Source organism: Colossoma macropomum, unplaced genomic scaffold, assembly GCF_904425465.1.
Source record: "Colossoma macropomum unplaced genomic scaffold, Colossoma_macropomum, whole genome shotgun sequence".
NCBI classification, from domain to species: domain Eukaryota; kingdom Metazoa; phylum Chordata; class Actinopteri; order Characiformes; family Serrasalmidae; genus Colossoma; species Colossoma macropomum.
In genome coordinates this window covers 14095640-14123266 of record NW_023494794.1, presented here as the reverse complement: position 1 = coordinate 14123266, position 27627 = coordinate 14095640, and the positions used below count along the sequence as shown (strand labels likewise).

The following is a 27627-nucleotide window of genomic DNA, read 5'->3' as shown; positions in this document are numbered from 1 at the left end:
TCTTCGGACAGCAGCAAAATTTACACTAATATTGACGTCTTGTACGTCTATAAGCACATAAATTCTCGTGTTTGTTCCAGGAAACTTGTTCGGGGACGTTTCCAAGAGCTGAGCAAACAAAATATTTTTAATTTGTCCAAACAAAATCAACTGAAAATCATATTTCAGTACATCATGGCATAGATTATGATTGCTTTTAACATTCTATAAGCATCAAAGCTATTTCCTGATACAAAGTGGTCTTTTAAATTAAGTTTTTGGGGCCTTATTCATCAATATCTTCCTAAATTTCTTCTTAAAAGTGTTCTTGAGAAAGATCCTCAGAAAAAGTCTCCGTCAGTTTCATGACGTGTTCTTAAAGCGCAGAACTGTTCTCACCTTTGTAATCTTGAGTGTGTGTAGATTCTGTTTTTACCCTAAGAACAAACCCCAGATAAGAAAACACTGGTGAATGTCAGAATCTTCGTAAAAACTACGTAAATGGGTTTTAAGAAGAAATTGCTTTTTAAGAAATGTCGGCGAATAAAGCCCAATGAAAGAAGCAGAAGACTGAACAGGAAATCAGGTTTATAATTTGTGACATCACCTCATAGTTTAAGATAATATGAATTAAGCGATGTGAGATACTGGTGCACGTAAAAGATGTAGACAAAATAATGGAAACAGCGACATAAAAACGTCCCATTCTGATATATTCACAATATTCAAAAAGCAGTTCTAAACAATTCACTCATTTCTCATTTGTTTTTATTCGTTTACCGCAATGCCAATAATGTGCATGCTGGGAGAAAAAGAAATGACAATATTTACAGTAAAGTATGTAACAGCTTATGAAAGATGAACAGGTGAGTGGACCAAATTAAAGGTGAGCTGAACTGTACATGTCAAAAATAGCCTATAAAAAAATAACAAAAACAAGAAAACCGTAAGGTTGAAAGGTGAGTTTGATGTCCTGGATGGATGAGTAACCAGCTGTATACAAAATTTGGCCCTCAAAACCCTCAAAAATGACTACAGAAGCTCAAAAACTTTCATAACCCAAACAAAACTGAATATCTTCAGCTTCATAACGTTTTCAGTTGGATACAAAAGTTTGACCACCTCCGGTGAAATGATGTTTTGTCGCTCTTCTGAGTGAAAATATGTGAATTCATCCTCACAGAGAACACAAATATGACAATTTTAGTTCACTATTTCTATTTATGCGGCCTGTAGAGGGCGTGTTAACTTTTTTTTCGCTTTCATTTATTTTCACAAATAAACAAAAAATGGAATTTGACCAGAGGTGCCCAAAATTGTATGACTTTTTTTATGACTTCTATAACAATAATGACTGTTATTGTCACCCGGCAAGTGCAACAACAGGTGGGTGGGGGTGAAGACAAAATGTTTAACATTTTGGGGAAAAAAATAAAACGATATTTAAAAAAATTAAAAGAAAAAATTATAATAATAATGTATAGCGTGCCATAACTTTTGCACAGGTCACATTTTATATTTTTTCCTCTCCGATATCCTAAATTCAGCAAAAAAAAAGCAGTAATTGTAAACATACTGTCGCTGTCAGAACCTCGTATCTCCAAAACGAAAACCTTTTACAGGAGAAGGAAAAACATTATCAACTTTTAATGGACGTAACAGTAAGTAATTTTGGGCTGTTTCTATTGGTCCATTCATCATGGCATCATAGCACAATGCAAAGTTTTTAAATGTGGCCATTAAAAATGAATGAAAATAGAGTTTTTACACAACAGCAACTATAATATGAATCACGGAACAAAACCTTGTATCGCCAACCTTTCCATTATTTTGGACAGTCCCCTGTTTATGCATCTCTGCACTGGCACTGTCAACAGAAAAGCATGTATTTCTGAAACAGTAACTTGAAAGGAGACAGAATGAACGTTTTTTAATGTGTATTAATGCAGCAGGTTTGCATTCCAAGCGATTTTCATAAAGAAACGCTCACATAAGAGAAGCTGGTGTTTTTTCTAACAGAGTAAAAAAACACTGGGAACAGAAAAACTGAAGTTTTCATCGTACAAAAACAGTCGAGTACGTATGCACACACGTACGCTGCAGCGGTGTGTGTTCTAGAACAGCTTTAATCCGGCCTTCAGTTTGCTGAGGTCGTTGTGGGTCCACAGCGGCCCGTCTGATCCGGCTCTGCTCTGCATCAGCCCACTGCAAACAGAGATACGGACACTACAGCAGACCGCAAAAGGACACACAAGCCACCAAACCTAATCTGGTCACCTCTCACCTTGTATTGGCATGGGGAGGGGGGATCTGGTCCAGCTCCACCTGCTGGTCAAACACGGTCAGTGTGGAGTACGTCTCCACCATCAGACAGGAGGGGTCCTCCGACTGGCCCGGAACCTTCCCCAGCGGGTACAGTTTCCAGGGGACCTTATCTAGAGGAGCACAGGAAAGTGTGGGGTTTTATACATCAGCGCCGACTCCACAAAACCAAAATAGAGAAGGAAAAGACATTAAAGGGGAATTCCACCAATTTTTCTAAATTATTTTGCATAATTCAGTGTTTGAGATGTAAACAGAGAGATTCAGAGTGGTTTGGTGTGAAATGGTTCAGATGTCTTTACAGTGGTGGTGATAGGAACCAGGGGTCGCCATGACTACAATATAGACATTTTATTTACTATCCAGAACCACCAGTGAACCTACACAAGTCTTGAGAGTTTATATGGAATGTTGATGATGGAAAATAGTGGAAAATCTGAAATAATAAGTTTTCTTTGGGGACTATTTTGCTTCACAGCACCCTGCATATTATGTATCCCTCCACCATGAATGGTGTTTAAGGCCAAAATCTTCTCAAAACTATCATAAAACAGTGTCTCAGTCATCAGGTAGTGAATTCATAACCATTTCATGTAGTAACTTTCTGTGAGGGAGCTTTTAGAGGTGGACGTCTGGTTCCTATCACCACCACCGTGAACAATTCTGACTGTAAGTTTCTCTAGAACAGAGCGTTTCACACCAAACCACTCTGAATGACTCTGTTTACATCTTGACCACTTAATTATGCAGAAAATTTTCAAAAATTGGTGGAATTCCCCTTCAACTTTTAATAGAAGTTAAAGGAACGATAGTAATTTTGGATTATTTGTGTTCGCTGTGCCATTTTAACACAGTCTAAAGGGCAACTGGAATTTTAAATCAAGTGGGAAAAAAATAAAAGGCACGGTTTTGTTTTAACAGCGATAGTATATACAGTCAGATGCAATAGTTTAGGCGCCCCCGGTTCACTTTCTGAGTGAAGATAAGTTAACACACATTTTAATTACTGCTGATTTGTTAAATTTAACATATTGGGAAAAAGACAAATCATTAAATGTGGCCTGTGAGAAACTTATGGCACATTTTATATTTTACTTTTTCAAATAAGTTAAACTCAGTAAATAGGAAAAAGATATTGGGCGCTAAAATTTGCAGGACGCCGCAGTAACAAATGGCCTATTTAGGTTAAGTGTGTTCCCTGTAGAGGGTGCGTTAGCTTGGCTTCACTCAAATCAACAAAGCAGGTAAATTCACCAGGGAGGTGTTCCAGCTTTTGCATACAACTATACATTAAATCACAGGTGTGTGTGTGTGTGTGTGTGTGCGTGCGTGTGTGTGTGTGTGTGTGTGTGTGTTATACCTGTACACACACTCCACGGTGACCCGCGTAACACTGCGTTTCTCTCCTGGATCGTTTCAGCGCTCAAATGCTCCTGCAGGTCTAGAGTGGGCGTGGTCTGCGCCGACCCAGGGGTGTGGTTTGGAGAGTGGGCGTGTCCGTCCTGTGTAGCCCCACCCAGTCTCTCCTGCAGGCTCTCCAGTGTGTATACAGGCTGGGAGGAGTCAGTGCTGTTGGGTGAACAGTCGCCGTGGTTACTCTGCGTGTAGATGCTGCAGAGGCGGAGCAAGTTCTGCTGTGTTGCCGAGGGGAGGGGCTTATCCATGTCACTCAGAATCCTGAGAGAACATAAAGAAATTGATGAGATGTTTCTGTGAAGGTGGGAGGTTTTAGGTTAAATCTTCACTCATTAAAACTGATCTATTTGTACTGAACGGTGAACCACATCTGTCATTTTCACAGCGATACGTTTTTATCACGATACTTGAGCCTCTTTATGACCTCGCATTTAAGAGGATCCAGTGACAGTCAGAGGAAAAACATAAAACAAAAACGTATCGGGTGGGGAAACGTTCCGTTTACCACAGCGTGCAAAAGCAGCTGTTTTGCTGTCATAAACATCTTAGAACCAGAAATGCTAATATGACCGTATCACTGCCGTCGGAACCTTGTATCTCCGTTTTTGTCATTTTTCGGTTTTTGACATTATTTGAAAATTCCTTTAGCCCTTTACAGTGTGTATAAATTTCATGATGAATGGACCAAAAGAAATGCCCCAAAATGACTTGGAAAAAAGTCTGGTTCCATGACTTACATTAAAAGTAAAGTAGGTTTTTTTCCTTTTCCTGAAAAGTTACTTTTTTGGAGATATGAGGTTTTCTTCCGACAACAGCGATACATATAGCCAGAAATCCTGAGTCTAATATGGTCATATTAGGATTTCTGGTTCTAAGCTGCTATATATATTTGGATTTTTTCCAATTTTCTCCCCAATTTAGTCGTCTCCAATTCCACCCGCTAGTTAGGACTCCCCCAATCACACGATGCTATCAACACTAGGAGGGTGAAGGCTAACACAGGCTTCCTCTGAGACCTGTGAAGCGCCACTGCATCATTTCAAACTGCCGCTCAAGCAACGTCACTGGACAGCCGAACGCGCTCGGAGGAAAGCGCCAACCACTGGTTCTATTTCGCCAGCTAACAGACGCCTGCGCTGACTAGCATCACGCTGAGTGATGGGGGGAGAAGGAGGGCCATCCTACCCACCCAGAGAGAGCGAGGCCAACTGTGTTCTCTTGGACTCCTGGCCACAGACGGCTGTAGCATCACTGGGGATCGAACTGTCTGTCCACACCCAGGACCGATTCTGGGCTTGTCTGAGGGAGGGGCTCATTATCACTGCTTTGCTTTCACAGACAAAATTTTTTTTTCCTTGGATACAAACGCTTAAGTGGCGAAGAACAGCGCTTTTGGGAGACACACAGTGGTGGACAGTAATGAAGTAAATGTAATTCGTTACGGTACTTAAGTAGTTTTTTGGTGTATCTGTACTTTACTGAAGTATCTCCATTTTGGGCGACTTTTTACTTTCACTCCACCACATTTCAAAGTCAAATATCTCACTTTTTACTCCACCACATTATGAGAAATCTGTCGTTCCTTTTGGTTTATGTGTGTATAAAAATGTAACATGTCAAAACGAAAGAAGCGCAAAGCAAGAACACCAATCAGGGCACAGCGGTCACTTTGTTTTGAGCTTGTTTTGACCTGTTAGTCATACCGACCCAGTGCAGCACACGGTTCAACATCAGTGCAGCAGTGTAAAATTTTGGGAGAGTCTATTCAACATAAATGATGAACTAACCTAACTCTGTGTAAACAGACCACAATATAGAAATATGTACTCATATGCAGTTGTGACCGACGTGTCTTTATTCTGAATTTATACAAACACTATTTCATTTTATAGTAAACTAGTTTTGTCTAGGTTATGTTTATGAACAGAGACCTACAGATGCAGTTTAGTAAAGGAAACTCATTTGTGAACCTGAGTTTAAAGTTTTTATTAAACTTAAACTTGTAACTAAATTGCATTAAGTTAATTAATCTTGTAGTACTTTCACTTTTGATACTTAAGTACATTTGAAGGCAAATACTTTAGTACTTTTACTCAAGTGGAGGTCTAAAGGGAGGAACTTCTACTTTTACTGGAGTAATATTTTACCCTGGGTATCTCTACTTTAACTCAAGTACATGGTTTGTGTACTTCGTCCACCACTGGACACACGGCATTTCACCATGCGGGAGCACTTTTCCCTTTCCCCACCACCATGCAAATTAAAAAAGGGAAGTGGCGCCGTAAGTCGAAGCAGTCACGTTATGAAATGATCTAGTCACGCAGCCCCACACGTGGCGCCGATGGCGGATAGCTCGCACACGTGCAGCCCGCCGCACCAGAGCTCTTTGGAAGCAAAACCCAGACCACCGATTTCAGGAGGACCAGAGATTCTGGCTCGAAAAACAGCTTTCACACTCGACCAAATGTACCAAACTCACAGAGCGGTCCTCGGTCCGGAAAACAACTCTAGTTTGAAAACACCCTTACTTTAAGCCAGTGGTCACCAACCCTGGTCCTGATGATCTAGCATCCTGCAGAGTCCAGATCTAAACACAATCTGCCAGCTGATGAACTTCTGAAGAAGTCCTTGATGGGCTGGATCAGATGCTTTAATGTGAAGGTAAGAGTGGGCAGCATGTGAGATGATCTGCAGCAAAGCAGATCTCCAGGAGGAGGTTTGGTGACCACCGGATTAAGAATTTGGATATTAAGACAGCAAGCACAGTTAATTCTCACGCATATCATAGCAACACAGATCAGCTGAAATTCTCTAAATAATTCAGCCGATCGTGTGACGGGGAAAATCTACTAATTGGGATTCTGGATGGTTCTGATTGTGCGTCTCCAGTTAAAATGGTTCATCATTAAATAATACAATATTGAGTTTTGGCTTCCAATGTATCAACACCAGGTAAAACCTAAAATATTGTGATGATTTTTTTCCCCTCAATTTTCTCCCCAATTTAGTCGTCTCCAGTTCCACCCACTAGTTCTGACTCCCCCAGTCACACGATACCGCCAGCGCTAGGAGGGTGAAAGCACACACAGGCTTCCTCCCAGACCTGTGAAGCGTCACCGCATCTTTTCGAACTGCTACTCATGCAACGTCATTGGACAGCTGAACGTACTTGGAGGAGACGCTAACCACCAACTCAGTTATGTCAGCTGACAGATGCTTGCGGTGGGTGATGGGGAGACGGGGGGCCATCCTGCCCACCCAGAGAGTGAGGCCAATTCTGCTCTCTTGGACTCCCGGCTATAGCATCACGAGGGATTGAACCCACGATCTCCTGATTGCAGGGCAGAAAACTGTGATATTACACTCCCAACTCCAGTGTACGTGTGCATGTGTACATACTGTTGCAGCAGAAACGGCGTAGCTGGACACGGAGCATTCAGACACGCAGTTATCAGATCCTGCCACTGGAACAGAACTCGACTGACAAAAATCCTCTCCTTCATCATCTTCATCCTCCTAACGGCTTTCGACTCACCTGTTACACACAAACACGGTGCAGAGCTCACGCTAATCAGGCTGCTTCACCACAAAACATGCACTTCCAAAGAAAATGACCATTCCTGCTATCGATCTGATGCCCAGTCCTGAACCTTTACAGGCCAAACGCAAATGTAGTTCATTATATAAGTATTAATGAAGAACAGAATTGTGTAATTATGTAATAATAAGACAACATCACAGTAATAACTGACTTCTAAAGGTTAAACTAGACTCTATGAAGTCCCTTCACTGCAAAGAATGGTATCTTGCCAAGTGAAAAGATCTTAAATCTAGTCGATAAATCTAATATCTCTCATTTTGAGATTGGTGTGCACTTAATTCTAGACTTTATTTACTTGTTTTAGGAAATTCAACTAAAATTATCTATAATTTTGCTGGTTTCAAGCACATTTCTTAAAACAAGCAAAATTATCTGTAAATATAGTGAGTAATTTTACTTAATAAAATTATTTAAAGCAAGTAAAAATGTCTAGAAATAAGGTAAATAATCATAAATGAAGCTTACGACAATCTCAACAGGAGAAACATTAGATTTATTGACTCTATTTAAGATAATTTTACGCGACAAGATACCATTTTTTGCAGTGTTCATTGTCTCATCTGACACAGAACGAGCTGAAGGTGTGTCATACTTCTGTTGTTGCAGTGCAGAATCTCAGAGATCCAGGCCGAGATGTAGTAAGCCCTGTGATTGGTTGGCTCGTTAGACAGCTCGGCGAATAGCTTGTCCAGGATTAGAGTGATAAACGAGGGCAAGTTCAGGACCTTCCACAGCGGGAACCAGAAACGGAGACAAACTCTCGGCAAACATGGAGTTAACGGGTCCAGCAGGTCCTCTGGGGAGGGAGGGTGAGAGAGATAGAGCAGACAAAAGAGAGAGAGAGAGAGAGAGAGAGAGAGAGGGAGAGAGAGAGGGGGAGAGAGAGAGAGAGAGAGACCATTTGGGAGACATTAAGTAAGTATACTGACAGGCAAGTAAGTCAAATCTGCCCACTTGTCCTCTTAAACCAGATTTAGATCAGCCAAGACTAATTTGCATCTTTCGTTCAGAACTGGAGCTATGAGGCTAATGCTGCTAACAAACAGTGGAACTCAATAGTCACCCAAATAGCACAAATGCTATCAAGCGCTGACACAGAAAACAAACGAGTAAAGATTAGAAAATAAAGAGTTTTAAGAGTAAACCTAATAAGATAAGCAAGATTTCTATAGATATTTACGAATTAGAAATTATTTTAGCAAATTACGCAAAAATAATTTGATTCGGGCTTTTATTCTGTAAACTGAAGGATATTTTACCTAAACGGCCCACTAGATGTATTCATTTGTTCTTCAGTTGGTGGAAAATGTGCATAAACGTGCTGTAGATGGTTCTATCTATAAACAAAAGGGTTCTACATAGCACCCACAAGGGCAAGCTTGACTCCGTTACAATAGAAGAACCCTTTTGGGTGCTATATGAACTCTTTTCAAAAAGGTTCTGTATAGAACCATCTACAGCACATTCTCCATCAATCTGAAGAAACCTATAATGACGCAAAGAACCCTGTGCTAAAGGGGTTCTTTGAGTGTTCATAATGCTATTTAGAACCATTTTCTTTACTGAAGAACCACTGAAGTATGCGGCCTGTGCCACATGCTGTATTTTCAGTATATTTTAGTATGTTAAATTCAGTAAATATACACAGTAACTGTATTAAAATGTACAGAAGTGTGTCTCTGTAGAGGACGTGTTCACTTATTCACACTCAGAAAATCAACAACACATGGAACTTGTCCATGGGCGCCAAAACTTTTGCATAGGACTGTACGTTACTGTGTGCTGTGTACCTGAAGGGTTGATGTCCAGCGACTCCAGCTGCTCTGCTGTTGGGATCAGAAAGCCATCCTGCACTAAAACCCCCACCAGTACATCTCTGTACAACACAGACGAAGATTTTTCAGTAGTTTAAAGATGTAAAGATGTAAACAGAGTCGTTTAGAGTGGTTTGGTGTGAAATGCTTGTCAGACTGTTCACAGTGGTGGTGATAGGAACCAGACGTCCACCTCTAAAAGCTCCTCACAGAAAGTTACTACATGACATGGTTATGAATTCACTGCCTGACGACTGAGACACTGTTTTATGATAGTTTAGAGAAGATTTTGGCCTTAAACTCCATTCATGGTGGAGGGATACATAATATGCAGGGTGTTGTGAGGCAAAATAGTCCCCAAAGAAAACGTGTTATTTCAGATTTTCCACTATTTTCCATCATCAACATTCCATATAAACTCAGAAGACTCGTGTAGGTTCACTGGTGGTTCTGGATAGTAAATAAAATGTCTATATTTGTGTTGTAGTCATGGCGACCCCTGGTTCCTATCACCACCACTGTAAAGACATCTGAACCATTTCACACCAAACCACTCTGGATCACTCTGTTTACACCTCAAACACTGAATTACAGGGACATTTAGAAAAAATGGGTGGAATTCCCCTTTAAATGGTCATATATTGTGCAGCACATTTAAAATATGAATTATGAGTTCAGAAATCACAGGTTGATAAACGAGCGCGCACACACACACACACACCTGGACTCGGAGCTGAACTGTTTGATCTGAGCGAGGATCCAGCTGAGGTCAGCGGTGGCGTCGGGCCAAGGGCCGTGCTCTGAGTTTCGGCTCTGCAACTCCTCATAGACCTACAACACACATTACTTCATTAGTTAACCATTCAAATTACCCTGTTTAACACTTTAATATCAGAATTACTAAGACTAAACTAGAGTGTGAGCTATTATAGCAATAAGCTACGAGAGGCTGTGCATTACTGTGATTGTATCACAGGGAAGGGCGTTGTTAGGCACGACGAGAAGCAGAGTAAACCTCCCCTCCCTGTGATAAAATCACTGTAACGCACGGCCTCGAGTGGCTCAGCGCTTTTATAAAACAGTGGCCAATATAAAATTTGATAAAATATAAAAACACGACTTTTCAGAAAATAATAATAATTATTATTAATAATAATCGACATAAACAAGTATTCCGCCAAGAAATGTAGTTCCTTCAGAGTTCGGTATCGCTGCCAAGCAACCATGGACCGCTAAATGAGGAGAACGTTCGGTCGCCCATCACTGTAAACCCCATCACTTTCTCCCCCGTTTTTCTCTCTCTCTTCACCCCATCATTTTCTCCTCCATCTCATCACCCCATCACTTTCTCCTCCGCCTCATCACCCCATCACTTTCTCCTCCGCCTCATCACCCCATCACTTTCTCCTCCGCCTCATCACCCCATCACTTTCTCGTCCATCTCATCACCCCATCACTCTCTCTCCTGCTCTCCTCTCTGTCTCTCTCTCTCTCTCCCATCACTTCCTCCCCCATATGCCTCTAGTTGTCTCTCTCTACGTGTGTGTGTGTGTGTGTGTGTATATATATACATATATATTTACTCATGTATACGCACACGTTTATTTTCTCTCTCCATATCCCCCCTCTCCTGTCTCTCTCTCTCGCTGTCTCCCTTCTCTCTCTCTTCCTCCCACTCTCTCCTCTCCCCATCCCTCTTTTTCTTCTCACTCTCTCCCCTTATCCCTCACTGTCTCTCTCTGTCTCTCGCTCTCTCTCCCGCCTACACATCGAGCGTCACGGGGGGAAGGCACTCTTATTGGCTGTGCATATCGCCCACGGCAACCGGAGTAAATGCACTTAAGGGGGTTCACTGGAGGGAGTGAGAAAGAGAGGGAGGGGGCATAGAGAGACATAGAGAGTGACTGAGGGAGTGAGCAGAGAGACAAAAGGAGGAGCGGAGGGCGGCGCACCGAAACACGGTCGTGACCGGTTTGAAGAGCACGAGGGACGTCCTGACTGTCTCATCACTGAACCTGACTCATGCGTTACTCACGCTTCACCTCATTACCTGATCCGAAACTCCGTCTCACAGACGAGGTGAACTTTTTAAAGCGACAATTTGACCAAAAGAACAAACAAACACTGCGGCCGTCAGACGGGATCAGGAACCTAATCCGAATTTCCCTCGTTTGTTTGTTAGATATTTGAATATGTTAGTAAGAAGATTAATAACTGCAGTAAATGCTGGATTTTATGTTATTACTGTTATTAACATTATTGTTATTATTGCAAACACGCACAAAATTACTTATTATTACTATCATTTATTGTTATTGTGTGACTTTTAGCTTTCTGTGCTACAAAGCGTCCACATTCAGAGTGTTGGCTGGTCAGGAAAGTCCACTGACCGAATTTATTTCTGCCTATCTGCATTAAAAACCCATCTGATGTTTCCAAACAACCTTGTAAAATTTGAAATAAACTTAAATAATACGTTTTTAATGTTCAGGAAGGTCATGTTCTTCTCTCTGTTTGGTAGTCGTCATTTATGATAATGTTAGCAACTACCTGGAACACCAGGAGCTGCAGGAGAGGCCTTAAACATCCAAACAGAAGTTTTCTGCATTCAAATGTTTTATTTTTTTTTTTTAGATTCGATCGATGTTTGTCAAATTTTATTTTTTTATTTCACTCTTAATCCAAACGTAGTCGATTTATCACTGGAGCTACGATGCTAATGTAGCTAACGACGAACAGAAGATGATATACCAACCAATCAGCAGCATGGAAATCTGGACAAAAGTACGGATCAAATTCAAGTTCAAGCTCTTTTTTTGTCCATTTTTATGGATAACAGTAAGTCATACGCAATCAGATATGCAATATTAGCTACTATTATCCTGAACAGAATAAGACATTTCATTTTAATGCCTGAACAGGAAAATAATGTTTTATTCTTATTATTTTAATTTTATTTCAATTATTACTACGAATATTGTTGTCTTTCCTCATTATTATTACTAACTATTATTATTCGTTTGTTTTGCTGTGCTGTTGCATACATTCTATTTTTTTAGCTTTTTGTTTAAGCTTTGGAATAAAACGTAACTGGAAGACAGCAAAATAATAAAAAAAGCATATTATTATGCCCAATCTGGCAACCCTGAAGAGGTAGCTGGCGCTGTTAAGTGAGAGTGGTGGAGCTCCAGAGTAAAATGGAACAAGCAAACTTCAGACACTAAATGTGTCTCAGATAATCAGACCACGTTTAGAGTATAAAGGAGGAACAGCTTTAAGATCAGGTGTTAGTTTAGTTCATGCACAGAAGCAACTGGGAAAAAGGGAAAACAGCTTTTCTGCCCCATTTCACCCACATTTCTTAGGGTTTTACGACTGTTTACACAATAAAGTCAGAAACAACACCGTTTGTGAAACCTGACAGTGGGTGCGTTTACACTTAATGTCCCGATAACCGCAGAAAATCGGATTCTGTCAGTAATCCAATCAACGTGTTAACATGTTTGAGTAATCGGATAATGGGGAAACTCCGGGAAACTCCAGGTCTACGTAAGTCAGACAGTAATCAGATTTCTGCTTTGTAACCAGCCAATAAACTCACACAAGAAACGTGACGTAAACTTAAACTTCATGACGCAGCTTTTTTGCGCCACTTTACCTGAAAACATGAACAAACATCATCTAGAAGAAGAAGAATATTTAAATCCTTCATTTCGTCAAGCATGTATTTGGTTTCAGCGTCGCTCCAAAAGTGTTTTGCTGCGTCTCGCTTATTTCTGGTAGCGCCATCTGTTTTCGCACATGCTCAGACTGAGAAATCCGAAAGAAATCAGAGTAAGAGTTCACATGCGCTGAGAAATCTGATTACTGAGCTAAAATCCAGCCTCTTGATCAGATGTCTTAATCAGATTTCTAGATCAGAGTATGGTGTTTACATGACCATTTGAATAAGCGAATAACTGCAGAAATCAGTCGGCAGCTGTGACAGAAGAACAGCTAAACAACCTGGAATCAGCCAGAAATGAAGCAAACACCATTCGCCAAACGTGTAGTCTGATCTTCAGATCCAAATCTGACTGAGCCATAAAGCTGCCACAATATCAAGTTCAGCTCAGTTTTGTCAGTTTTTTCCAGATCAGTATTAATGTTGTTTTGTTCCAGCCAGTCTGTAAAGCATCTTACAGCCCGTTTAGTTTGGCGAATGGTGTTGGGTTCATTTCTGGCTGATTCCAGGTTGTTCAGCTGTTCTTCTGTCACAGCTGCCGACTGAAAAGCTGCTCAGTGGTGATGACAGTTTGGGAGTTTAGTGTCGTCTCATCTTCAGAGTCTGACCAAATCGGCTGTCGGTCAAATGTGATCTTAAAAGTGTCCATTTTCTGTTTGTGGCAAAGTAAGAAGTGAAAACGTTCAAATGGCTTGAGCGTCTCCTACAGCTGTCAAAGTCGTTGCTTAGCAACAGCATCTCAGCGGAGTGATGCAGTGTTTGTGACAAAACCGTGATGTTATGGTGAAATAACAGCATTGTTAGAGCGCTTCTCAGCCAATCAGCTCGCGTGGCCGAACTAACTGTTGTATAATGTACATTTAGAACACTGATGTTACGGTGAAGAGCGGAGAGGAGTAAACACTGTGCAGGTCTGTGTTTGTTTATTTGTGCACTTCACTCTAATGTTATCTCCAAAGCCCGACTGTATGATTAGAAAAGCAGGACTGTTAAAGGTGCTTCAGATTGAGCTCAGCGTTATCCAAGTCCCTTGGGTCAAACAGAAGGCCAGCGGGCCGAGTCGGGCGCGTGACACAGCCTATTTGGCCGGCAAAATGATTTTAGTTTTCTATTCTTACTAGCCTGAGATGCACTACGGTCCCCAGCATGCCCTGCAACACAGTGTGTGCGCTGACTAACAATCTATGGGCCAGCAGTTACACAGAAAGATACCTGGTGTCTAGTTCAAGCAAATAGGCCGTTTTATATTTAGATGTACTTTTGATTCAATGCCCATTTGCTGTTGCAGTTTTGGCATATTTTGAATAAACAGTGGCCAGTTTGGGTCAAAACATTAAGTAAAAATGAAATAAAACACAGCTGCCCCACAGATTTGCTGAGATTTTCTAATACGGCCCTTTCAGTGGTCGAGTTTGACGCCCCTGGTCTAAGTGGTTCAAACAGAATCCGATCGTATGAACCCTGTGGGCGCCATACGTGACAAAATTGGGGTTTTTATAAATTATTGCACAGTTTTGAACAAAGTCTTTCACCTTGTAAAGATCTGAGATGCTCTGCTGCTTGTTTGGGGCTGTGTGAACTGAGTGTAGAACAAAAGGAGCCCTTTTTTTAAAAAAAAATCGAGCTTAAGCAATTCGTAACACGCGAATCACAGCATGAGTCACATATAGAGCCCAGTAGTTGGTAATTGCAACTGCAGGCACACAGTGCCCTCTAGAGGACAGATGCGGGATTACACAGTGGGTGCTGAGTGGAACCAGGTTTATACACAATCACAGCAACTGTGCATTAACACTGATGGGCTGGAGTCGGTTCTGTATGATGATATATTAAAACGACTCTAAGCGCCGTGGTCAGAACACGGTCAGCACGCCAGCGTGGTGTCAGGTGTTATTTACCTGAAACTGTTCTCGTTCGTAGGAGATGAGCAGCTCTCGGGCCTTCTCTGCACAGAAAGAGAGAAAATAATCCATTAGCAGGACAAACGTGTGTAAAAATGACATTAAATCATTAAGAATTTAAAACAATCCGATTATTTCAAATTTTAATTTTAAAGAAGTTTGGATTTGTTTGTATAATAGCTGTAAAATCTCACTGTTATTCTAAACTACGGATGACAGTGAATAATATGTGAGATCACACACTGGAAAAAGATGGTTCTTCAGGGGTTCTTTAGTAAAGACAGTGGTACTATAAAGAACCATGAACACTGAAAGAACGTTAATGCTTAAATGGTTCTTCGCATGATGAAACGGTTCTTCAGATTGATGGAGAATGTGAATGTGTATATGGTTCTATGTAGAACCAAAAAAGGGCTCTTCTACTGTTACAAGCTGGACATCATAACAACAGCAGAACCCTTTTTGGTGCTATATAGAACCATATACAGCACATTCTCTATTAATCTAAAGAAATATTTCACCATGCAGAGAACCATTTAAATATGCAAATGGATCTCTGAGTGTTCACGGTTCTATGTAGAACCACTGTCTTTACCATGAAAGAAAACGAAGAACAATCAAGGTTTTCTTTTTAAGAGTGTATATGGAACCATTTCACGCTCAAATGGTTCTTTGAATGGTGAAATGGTTCTTCAGATCGATAGAGAATGTGTTGTAGAAGGTTCTATATAGAACTGTTTTGAAAATGGTTCTATGCACGTACCCAAAAGGGTTCTGCTGTTGTTAAGATGTCAAGCTTGTAACAACAGATAAACGCTTTTTGGTTCTATATAACTACAGTCTTTACCACTAAGCGAAATGAAGAACCATCAAGGGTTCTAAATAGAACCATTGTCTTTCTTTTTCTTTCTTTTTTTTGTGTATCCAAAATCTCCGTCCTGGGAAACTATTCTCACTCGTTTCTCACACAAATGACTCAAAACCAGTAAGAAAACAGCACAGAGTATAAAAACAGTGTATGTGTGTGTGAGAGAGAGAGAGAGTGTGTGTGTGTGTGAGAGAGAGAGAGTGTGTGTGTGTGTGTTTGTGTGTGTGTGTGTGTGTGTGCGCGTGAGAGAGAGGGTGTGTGTGTGCGTGTGTGTGCGTGTGTGTGAGCGTGTGTGTGTGTGTGTGAGCGTGTGTGTGTGTGTGTGAGTGTGTGTGTGTCAGAGAGTGTGTGTGTGTGTGAGCGTGTGTGTGTGCGCGTGTGTGTGAGCGTGTGTGTGAGCGTGTGTGTGTGCGTGTGTGTGCGTGCGTGTGTGTGTGTGTGTGTGTGTGCGTGCGTGCGTGTGTGTGTGTGTGTGTGTGCGAGTGTGTGTGTGTGTGTGTGTGTGTGTGCGTGCGTGTGTGTGTGTGTGTGTGTGTGTGCGAGTGTGTGTGTGTGTGTGTGTGTGCGAGTGTGTGTGTGTGTGCGAGTGTGTGTGAGTGTGTGTGTGTGTGTGCGCGTGTGTGTGAGTGTGTGTGTGTGTGTGTGTGTGTGTGTGTGTGTGAGTGTGTGTGTGATGTTCTGGTCTCTCTTTTTGGGAACAGTGCTGAACTGGAGGGTAAATAATAAGGGGAAGCGGAAGAGACGCCGTCCTTCACTCGTTCGCTCTGAACTCATTTCACAGCAGTCGTTATTCACCACGTTTCCACTCTGTCGCTTGTTTTTGTTTCGTCTCCACGCAGTAAAACTGTTTTTATTCGTTTTATGGTTGTTTTATTTCCAGGAGTCGATTCTGAGCTCCTGTTTTCCTGTTTACCATCCAGAACAGCAGATCAACAGAGAAAACGTCTAAATGTGGAATGACTTCATAAACCTCTCCACTGCAGGTCTGATCGCACCTGAAAACACGACTCGATACGCAGAACACAGGAACACAGGAACACAGGAACACAGCAGAAGCGGAACGTCTCTGTGAGCGCCGACGTCCACTCAGTTTATCACACGATGAAAACAAGCCCCAAAGAGAAAAACATAACTAACCACTACAGAAGTGCATTTCCTGGAGGAAAAGCGGTGCCTAGGACTTCGTTAAGCGGTTACTATGGTATTATACATGGTTGCTTGGGTGTTGCTAGGTAGTTGCTGTGGTATTCAAGGTGGTTGCTATGAAGTTGCTAGGAAATTGCAAAAGTGTTGCAAGAAGATTGCTAAGCTGTTGCTAGGGAGTCACCAAGGTGTGCTAAGGTGTTGCTAGATAGTTGCTGTGGACAATCATGGGGACTTGCCCCAAAGGTGTTGCTAGGTAGCTGCAGTGGTATTCCAGGTGGTTGCTGTGGTGTTGCTAAATGGTTGCCAAGGTGTTGCTAGATGGTTGCCAAGGTGTTGCTAGATGGTTGCTAGGGGGTTGCCAAGTTGCCAAAGGTGTTTGCTGAGGTGAAGCTAGACAGTTGCTGTGGTAGAGCCTTGGGACCTGCCAAAAGGGTGTTGCTAGGTAGTTGCAGTGGTTTCGAGATGGTTGCTATGATGTTGCTAGGTGGTTGCTAAGGTGTTGCTAGACAGTTGCTGTGATACAGTTCGGGAACCTGCCCAAAGGGTGTTGCAAGGTAGTTGCAGTGGTATTTGAGGTGGTTGCTATGATGTTGCTAGGCAGTTGCCAAAGGTTGGCTAGGTGATTGCCTGTGTTGCTAGAAGATTACTAAGGTGTTGCTAGGTAATTGCTAAGGTGTTGCGAGACAGTTGCTGTGGTAGAGCTTGGGAACCTGCCCCAAGGGTGTTGCTAGATAGTTTCAGTGGTATTCAAGAGGGTTTCTATGATGTTGCCATGTGTTTGCCTAGGTGCTGCTAGAAGATTTTCAAGTTGTTGCTAGGGGATTGCCAAAGTGTACCAGGTGGTTGCTAAGGTGTTGCAAGACAGTTGCTGTGGTAGAGCCTGGGGACCTGGCCCAAGGGTGTTGCTAGGTAGTTGCAGTGGCTTTCAAGATGGTTGCTATGATGTTGCTAGGAGGTTGCCAAGGTGTTGCTAGGTGGTTGCCTAGGTGTTGCTAGAAGATTACTAAGCTGTTGCTAAAGAGTTGCCAAGGTGTACCAGGTGGCTGCTAAGGTGTTGCTGGATAGTTGCTGTGGAAGAGCTTGGGGACCTGCCCTAAGGGTGCTGCTAGGTAGTTGCTGCGGTATTCCAGGAGGTTGCTATGGAGTTGCTAGGAAGGTGCAAAGGTGTTGCTAGAAGGTTGCCAAGGTGTATTAGGTGGTTGCTAAGGTGTTGCTAGACAGTTGCCGTGGTGGATCTTGGGGACCTGCCCCAAGGGTGTTGCTAGGCAGTTGCAGTGGTATTCGAGGTGGTTGCTATGATGTTGCTAGATGGTTGCTTAGGTGTTGCTAGGTGGTTGCCTAGGTGTTGCTAGAAGATTACTAAGATGTTGCTAGGTGGCCTCCAAGGTATTGCTAGATAGTTGTTGTGGTAGAGCTTGGGGACCTGCCCCAAGGGTGTTGCTAGTTGCAGTGGTTGTTGCCAAGGTGTACCAGGTGGTTGCTAAGGTACTGCTAGATGTTTCCCAAGGTGTACTGGATGGAAAGGTGTTGCTAGGTCGTTGCTATAGTATAAGCTACAGGTCGTAACGAATATAAATCAGATAACTACAGTGTTGTGTATTGCTTTGCAATGCGTAATTACTTTCAATGGAATTTTTGGCATACCTGCACTGCCCGGGTGCTTTGTATGGTGCCAGAGCATGAGTGCCGCGCTTACATGCTGCCTGATAATCTGTCAATAATCAGACTAATAGCTCAATCACAATACAATATAATACATCCATGTAGACACCTCAATCAGAATAGACTAGTCCGATTGAAGCCATTCAGAATACAGTTTCTATCTGATTGATCGAGGTGGGTAATCCTGTAAATAATCCGTTAAATAGAAGAATAATATCTGTGTAAACACCTGTATCTGATTACATTCCCTATCGGAAAGTCTGTTCTGATAACGTTTGTCGCGTCATAGTGAAAGTTTATACCGTTCAACATGGCGGAGCAGAAACTGGTCTGCAGAGGAGACGAAGTTTATGCTCTGATCTTTAAAAGACGGCGGTGGGACGGACGTCCAGCTTATGTGTCTCAGAACACGACGTCTTCCTCTCGGCCTTCTTTAATAAGGACATGTGAAGGACGTTTTCCTGAGTCTGACATCATTTTAAAGTGATTAAAAACACAAGCACTGCTCACTGCTGCTCATCTCACTCTGACGGGTCTCACGTGATGCTGGTTGTCATGGTAACGTCTACACTAAATGTTACTCTACACAGGCATAATGTTAGATCGGATTACTTGTAGTGTGAGTGTAAACGGAGATTTATCAGATTGTTGAGTAGAGTGAGAATAAACACCTTAGTCTCAGTCTGTAATCGGAATGTGTTCGATCAGATTGGCAGAAATCGTTGCATGTAAACACAGACAATGTTATTCATTACTTCTCTCACAAAAACACTGTCTCTCTCTCTCTCTCTCTCATACTCACTGTGTGCCTCTATGTCTCTCTGTCTTTTCGCCCTTTCTTCCTCGTGTCTTTTGCTCCTCTCCTCTTCGTCTTCCTCTCCCTCAGATGAAGAGCTCCAGTCCTCTATCAGACGGCCGTTCAGCTGTCTGGACCAGTACTCCTGCCGGAGCCAGTTTAAGATGAACTCGCAGCCTGCAACACACACACACACACACACACACACACACACACACACACACATATATATATATATACATATATATTAGTGATTAATACGCGAGACCCAATTCAACACAAACTGATTTCTTACATATCAGTCCTTCCTCTCCTTCTCTATAATGGGGCGCTTTTGACCTGCAGCACTGTGCAAAGAGGTAATTCAGCCCTAAACCTGAAAACCTGAAGTCCAGTTTTAGAAATTCTTAGTGGGCGGCACGGTGGCGCAGTGGGTAGCGCTGTCGCCTCACAGCAAGAAGGGCCTGGGTTCGATTCCCGGCCGGGTGACCAGGGTCATTTCTGTGTGGAGTTTGCCTGTTCTCCCCGTGTCTGCATGGGTTTCCTCCGGGTACTCCGGTTTCCTCCCACAGTCCAAAAACATGCAGTCAGGCTGATTGGACATGCTGAATTGCCCCTAGGTGTGAATGTGTATGTCTGTCTGCCCTGCGATGGACTGGCGACCTGTCCAGGGTGTATCCTGCCTTCCGCCCAATGACAGCTGGGATAGGCTCCAGCACCCCACTGTGACCCAGAAGGATAAGCGGTTTAGATGACGGATGGATAGTGTCTCTTGTGAAAACAAAGCTTTGCTCATGTGGATTGTTTTGGTGCGTAGTGAAGTTTCAGATTCACAAAAGTAGTGAAATGTTATGAATAATATGGAAGATTAATGTTCTCCTCATCACTACTTTCCAAAATCACTGCAGCAACGTGGACCAGCTCCTGAGCTGTAAACCCTCTGCACGCCATTTCACACGTGTCTCCAATGTGGACTGAATGAAGAATGAAGGGTTTCTTTTGCATTTTTACGTTGGAGCAGCAGCTTGAATTTGGTGGCGCTGTAGCTCAGGTTGGAAGACGTGGAAAGCCGAATCAGTGATCGCTACCAGTGCTGGCTGAACATTCTGTGTTGGGAGAAGTTTGAGAAGCCAAATTCTGACAAATGGAGCATCAGACTTATGAGTTAGCAGGAGAAAAAGCGAGTGAGGGTGAATCCTCACCGTCAAAGAAGTGAAAACATGAAGAAGCAAAACGAAATTAGAACAGGCGACGGCAGAAAACCTGACGGCCATCATAGGTTCTACTACACGCTTGGAAAGGGAGGGGTGAGGGAAGGTGGTTCAGCTGGTTGCAATCTGCAACTTCACCACTACATGCCACTAAATCTTACACACTGCACCTTTAATGTGGGGTAGTGGAGGGCAATGAGGCAAAAATGGAATCACAATATATAAATATCACAATATTTGATGACATTTTTACGATACACAAAACGTACAATGATATTTAGTTTTACTGATGTTGGTGCTTTGGTGTGTCTCACCTTTGCGGCACCACTTGAGTGAAGGCAGTCTGCGGTGAGTCATATCATGCCTTAGGTTCACTATCCACTCTGGAATATTCAGCTGAGAGAGAGAGAGAGAGAGAGAGAGAGAGAGAGAGAGAGAGAGACAGGACATCTTTAGTGCTTCTTTAGTTTAAACACTGAAGGTACAGGGACACAAACACAGACAGACAGACACAAACACAGACACACAGACAGAAAACACAGACACAGACACAGACACAAACACAGACAGGCAGACACAAACACAGACAGACACAAACACAGACAGGCAGACACAAACACAGACAGGCAGACACAAACACAGACACAGACAGACACAAACACAGACAGGCAGACACAAACACAGACACACAGACACAAACACAGACACAAACACAGACAGGCAGACACAAACACAGACAGGCAGACACAAACACAGACACAAACACAGACAGGCAGACACAAACACAGACACAAACACAGACAGGCAGACACAAACACAGACACGCAGACAGACACAAACACAGACACGCAGACACAAACACAGACAGGCAGACACAAACACACAGACACAAACACAGACAGGCAGACACAAACACACAGACACAAACACAAACACAGACACAAACACAGACAGGCAGACACAAACACAGACAGGCAGACACAAACACAGACAGACAGACACAAACACAGACACACAGACACAAACACAGACAGGCAGACACAAACACAGACACACAGACACAAACACAGACAGGCAGACACAAACACAGACACACAGACACAAACACAGACAGGTAGACACAAACACAGACACAAACACAGACAGGCAGACACAAACACAGACACAAACACAGACAGGCAGACACAAACACAGACACGCAGACAGACACAAACACAGACACACAGGCACAAACACAAACACAAACACAAACACAAACACAGACAGACAGACACAAACACAGACAGGCAGACACAAACACAGGCACAAACACAAACACAGACAGACAGACACAAACACAGACAGGCAGACACAAACACAGACACACAGACACAAACACAGACACACAGGCACAAACACAGACACAAACACAGACACAAACACAGACAGACAGACACAAACACAGACACACAGACACAAACACAGACACAAACACAGACAGGCAGACACAAACACAGACACACAGACACAAACACAGACAGGCAGACACAAACACAGACAGGCAGACACAAACACAGACACAAATACAGACAGGCAGATACAAACGCAGACACAAATACAGACAGGCAGACACAAACACAGACAGGCAGACACAAACACAGACAGGCAGACACAAACACAGACAGACAGACACAAACACAGACAGACAGACACAAACACAGACACACAGACACAAACACAGACAGGCAGACACAAACACAGACACAAACACAGACACACAGACACAAACACAGACAGACAGACACAAACACAGACACACAGACAGAAAACACAGACACAGACACAGACACAAACACAGACAGGCAGACACAAACACAGACAGACAGACACAAACACAGACAGGCAGACACAAACACAGACAGGCAGACACAAACACAGGCACAAACACAAACACAGACAGACAGACACAAACACAGGCAGGCAGACACAAACACAGGCACAAACACAGACAGGCAGACACAAACACAGACAGACAGACACAAACACAGACAGACAGACACAAACACAGGCACAAACACAGACAGGCAGACACAAACACAGACAGACAGACACAAACACAGACAGGCAGACACAAACACAGACACAAACACAGACAGGCAGACACAAACACAGACAGACAGACACAAACACAGACAGGCAGACACAAACACAGGCACAAACACAGACAGGCAGACACAAACACAGACATACAGACACAAACACAGGCACAAACACAGACAGACAGACACAAACACAGGCACAAACACAGACAGGCAGACACGAACACAGACAGACAGACACAAACACAGACACACAGACACAAACACAGACAGGCAGACACAAACACAGACAGACAGACACAAACACAGACAGGCAGACACAAACACAGACAGGCAGACACAAACACAGACACAAACACAGACAGGCAGACACAAACACAGACAGACACAAACACAGACAGGCAGACACAAACACAGACAGACAGACACAAACACAGACAGACAGACACAAACACAGGCACAAACACAGACAGGCAGACACAAACACAGACAGACAGACACAAACACAGACAGGCAGACACAAACACAGGCACAAACACAGACAGGCAGACACAAACACAGACAGACAGACACAAACACAGGCACAAACACAGACAGGCAGACACAAACACAGACAGACAGACACAAACACAGACAGGCAGACACAAACACAGGCACAAACACCGACAGGCAGACACAAACACAGACATACAGACACAGACAGGCAGACACAAACACAGGCACAAACACAGACAGGCAGACACAAACACAGACAGACAGACACAAACACAGACAGGCAGACACAAACACAGGCACAAACACAGACAGACAGACACAAACACAGGCACAAACACAGACAGGCAGACACGAACACAGACAGACAGACACAAACACAGACACACAGACACAAACACAGACAGGCAGACACAAACACAGACAGACAGACACAAACACAGACAGGCAGACACAAACACAGACAGGCAGACACAAACACAGACACAAACACAGACAGGCAGACACAAACACAGACAGACACAAACACAGACAGGCAGACACAAACACAGACACACAGACACAAACACAGACACACAGACACAAACACAGACAGACTGACACAAACACAGACACACAGACACAAACACAGACAGACTGACACAAACACAGACACACAGACACAAACACAGACAGACACAAACACAGACACAAACACAGACAGACAGACACAAACACAGACAGGCAGACACAAACACAGACAGGCAGACACAAACACAGACAGGCAGACACAAACACAGACACAAACACAGACAGGCAGACACAAACACAGACAGGCAGACACAAACACAGACACAAACACATACACAAACACAGACAGGCAGACACAAACACAGACAGGCAGACACAAACACATACATAAACACATACATAAACACAGACAGGCAGACACAAACACAGACAGGCAGACACAAACACAGACAGGCAGACACAAACACAGACACAAACACAGACAGGCAGACACAAACACAGACAGGCAGACACAGACACAAACACAGACACAAACACATACACAAACACAGACAGGCAGACACAAACACAGACAGGCAGACACAAACACAGACAGGCAGACACAAACACAGACACAAACACATACACAAACACAGACAGGCAGACACAAACACAGACAGGCAGACACAAACACAGACACGCAGACACAAACACAGACAGGCAGACACAAAGACAGGCAGACACAAACACAGACAGGCAGACACAAACACAGACAGGCAGACACAAACACAGACACAAACACAGACAGGCAGACACAAACACAGACAGGCAGACACAAACACAGACACAAACACAGACAGGCAGACACAAACACAGACACAAACACAGACAGGCAGACACAAACACAGACAGGCAGACACAAACACAGACAGGCAGACACAAACACAGACAGGCAGACACAAACACAGACAGGCAGACACAAACACAGACAGACTGACACAAACACAGACAGACTGACACAAACACAGACAGGCAGACACAAACACAGACACAAACACAGACAGGCAGACATAAACACAGACAGGCAGACACAAACACAGACACGCAGACACAAACACAGACAGACTGACACAAACACAGACAGACTGACACAAACACAGACAAACAGACACAAACACAGACAGGCAGACACAAACACAGACAGGCAGACACAAACACAGACAGACTGACACAAACACAGACAGACAGACACAAACACAGACACAAACACAGACACAGACAGACACAAACACAGACACAAACACATCAGAGCAGACTAACCTTGCTGGCTAGATGTCGTAGTGATTTGGCGACTCTCCCCTGCTGGCGCTCCAGGATAAGATTAACACACCTAAACACACACAATACATTACAGATACAGCCCTTCACCATCATCATCACACATCATCATCACCACCATCACCATCATCATCACCATCATCATCGACTGTGTTTACATTCACTCAATCCGATCACATTCAAAATTCAAATGGTCATGTAAACAGCACACTGATTTCTTAGATCAGATTGAGGTCTAGAAATCTAAGAAATCTGATAAAGAGGCTGGATTTTAGCTCAGTAATCAGATTTCTCAGTGCTGTAAACTCTTACTCTGATTTCTTTCAGATTGCTCAGTCTGAGCATGTGTGAAAACGGACAGCGGTAACGGAAATAAGCGAGCAGCAGTCGCCGCGAGACGCAGCAAAACACTTTTGGAGCAGCACTGAAACCAAATACACGCTTGACGAAATGAAGGATTTAAATATTCTTCGTCTTCTAGATGATGGATGTTCATATTTTCAAGTAAAGTAACTCGATAATTTAAAAAAAGCCGGAGTATGAAGTTTGAGAAGACGTCACGTCTTCTTCTGTGAGTTTATTGGCTGGTTGCAAAGCAGAAATCTGATCACTGTCTGACTCATGTAAACCAGGAGTTTCCCCATTATCTGATTACTCAAGTCTGCAAATGTGATTTTCTACAGTTATCAGACTATAATATGTATGTAAACACACTCACTGATACAGAGCCGTTCCAAATCTCAAGGTTGCAGACGATCCTCAGGTGGATCTGATTTCCCAATCATTTTATTTTATTTAATTTTATCTCATTTCATCATTTTTTATTAATTTTTATGACCTTTTTATTTTAATTGACTGTTTTAATTTGAATTTGTTTATTTATCCTTTTATGTTGAAATCTTAACTGGTTTATTTTCTTGGTTTTATTTTATATTTCTCCTTCTTAATCAAATCTTAACTGTCTGTTTCTTCTGTTAATTTGTTTATGTAATTTTGTTTATTTTGGTTTAACCTCATTAAATTTCATTTTAATTTCTTTTTCAATCCCTTTAAATGTTGTAAACGCTCAGAAATTCACAGAAATTATTGATTTGCTCATCTGAGGCTTTAGGAGTTCATGGCAGCTCGAGTGTCATCAAAGCAAAAAGGGGACACACCACCAAATACTAAGAAATTCTGAAATTCACCCTCAAACGTCAAAGATTCTACTTTTAACCCAAATTGTTATGGTGATAATATAAATTGTTACGAAGGCTTTATGCTAGATGTCGGAACATTGCTGTGAGGATTTGAATGAGCATTAGTGAGGTCAGGTACTGATGTTGGATGATTACTTCTGGATCAATAATCATCCCAAAGGTACTGGATGGAGCTCCATCACTCCAGAGAGCACAGTTCCGCTTTATACCCCTCTAGCCCACACTTGGCATTGGGCATGGTGACCTCAGACTCACACGGCTGCTTTAGAGGGTCCCTATTGGTCAGTGCTTTTCTATGGAGATCACACAAGCTGTGTCAGCAATGGGAACCTTAAAGCAGCTGAATTCACTCATTAGAGGGAACATGTGGATCCTTTTGGACACACACTGTGCACACACACCTGGTCAGAGCCATGCCGTACAGCAGAACCAGGTCGTCTCCCTCCAGTTTGCCGGAGCTGTCCAGAACCTGACAGCGGACCAGGTTAGCGGTGCTCTCCACGGCCACCGGAGTACTGTTCCCAAACCTACAGCACAGCAGAGGCCGGGGGTTTGGTGAATATTTGAATAAAAACAACCTGATGGAAATGGAACTTTAAACCTCCTACCCCACCTCTCTGGCCTTTCTGCCCCTTTTACCCCCTCTCGTGCCCCTACCTGCCCCTCCTACCCCTGTCTCGTGCCCCTCCCCACCCCACCCCTCCTATTCCAACCTCACTAGCCCTCTTGCACCCTTTATACCCCTACCTGCCCCTCCTACCCATCTCTCTGGCCTCTTGCGCCCCTACCTGCCCCTCTTACCTCCTACCCCATTTCTCTTGCCCTCTTGCACCCCTCTCGCCCCCTACCCATCTCTCTGGCCCTCTTGCTCCCTTCATGCTCCTTCCTGCCCTTCCTACCCATCTCTCTAGCCCTCTTGCACCCTTCATGCCCCTTCCTGCCCTTCCTACCCATCTCTTTGGCCCCCTTGCCCCTCTCTCGCGCCCCTACCTGCCCCTCCTACCCCACCTCTCTGGCCCTCTCGCCCACTACCTGCCCCATCTCTCTCGCCCTCCTGCCCCTTTACTCTTCTCTCGCGCAGCTAGCTGCCCCTCCTATCTCACCTCTCTGGCCCTCTGGCTCCCTAAGTGCCCCATGTTTCTGGCCCTCCTGCCCCTTTTGCCCCCCTACCTGCCCCCCTACCTGCCCCTCCACGCGCTCAGCCTGTGCAGCGCGTGAGTCTGCAGCGCCGCCTGTCCGGAGTGCAGGTTCTCGAGCAGCTGCTCCCACTCCGCGCGACTCATCCAGGCCACCACGTGCCGCAGCTTCTGTTTCGGCTTCATCCTCTTTCAGAACCAGCGGCCCAAAGTCACACAAACAGGGGCAGAAACGGGACAAACGGGGCAACAGCGCGGGGCAGATCCGCACCGGGGCAACAAAACAACAGCTCCGGAACGAGCGGCGCGCCTTTCAAACAGTCCCCCGGCAAACAACAGCCCGAACTGTAGTTCCGGGCAGGGCCTTCAGTCTCAGCGCTGCGGGTCTCACTGCTCGCCTACAGACTCACATACTCCAATATGAGAATATGAGGTGTTTATTTACCTAAATCTAA

The 27627-nt window shown here is 43.6% G+C and overlaps 1 protein-coding gene across 1 annotated transcript; it reads right to left on the bottom strand.

Annotated features, from left to right (window-relative positions):
* Positions 1–1899: 1899 nt before the first annotated feature.
* On the bottom strand, positions 1900–27478 carry las1l (LAS1 like ribosome biogenesis factor). The gene is made up of 13 exons (XM_036580322.1): positions 27219–27478; positions 26438–26563; positions 24820–24889; positions 20755–20836; positions 19236–19406; positions 14755–14801; positions 9854–9963; positions 9109–9194; positions 7911–8114; positions 7117–7252; positions 3662–3978; positions 2264–2414; positions 1900–2184 (listed from the first exon to the last, which is right to left on the bottom strand). The coding sequence occupies exons 1-13, from the start codon at positions 27356–27358 to the stop codon at positions 2094–2096; spliced, it is 1731 nt and encodes a 576-aa protein (XP_036436215.1). The 5' UTR covers positions 27359–27478; the 3' UTR covers positions 1900–2093.
* Between the last annotated feature and the right edge of the window lie 149 nt (positions 27479–27627).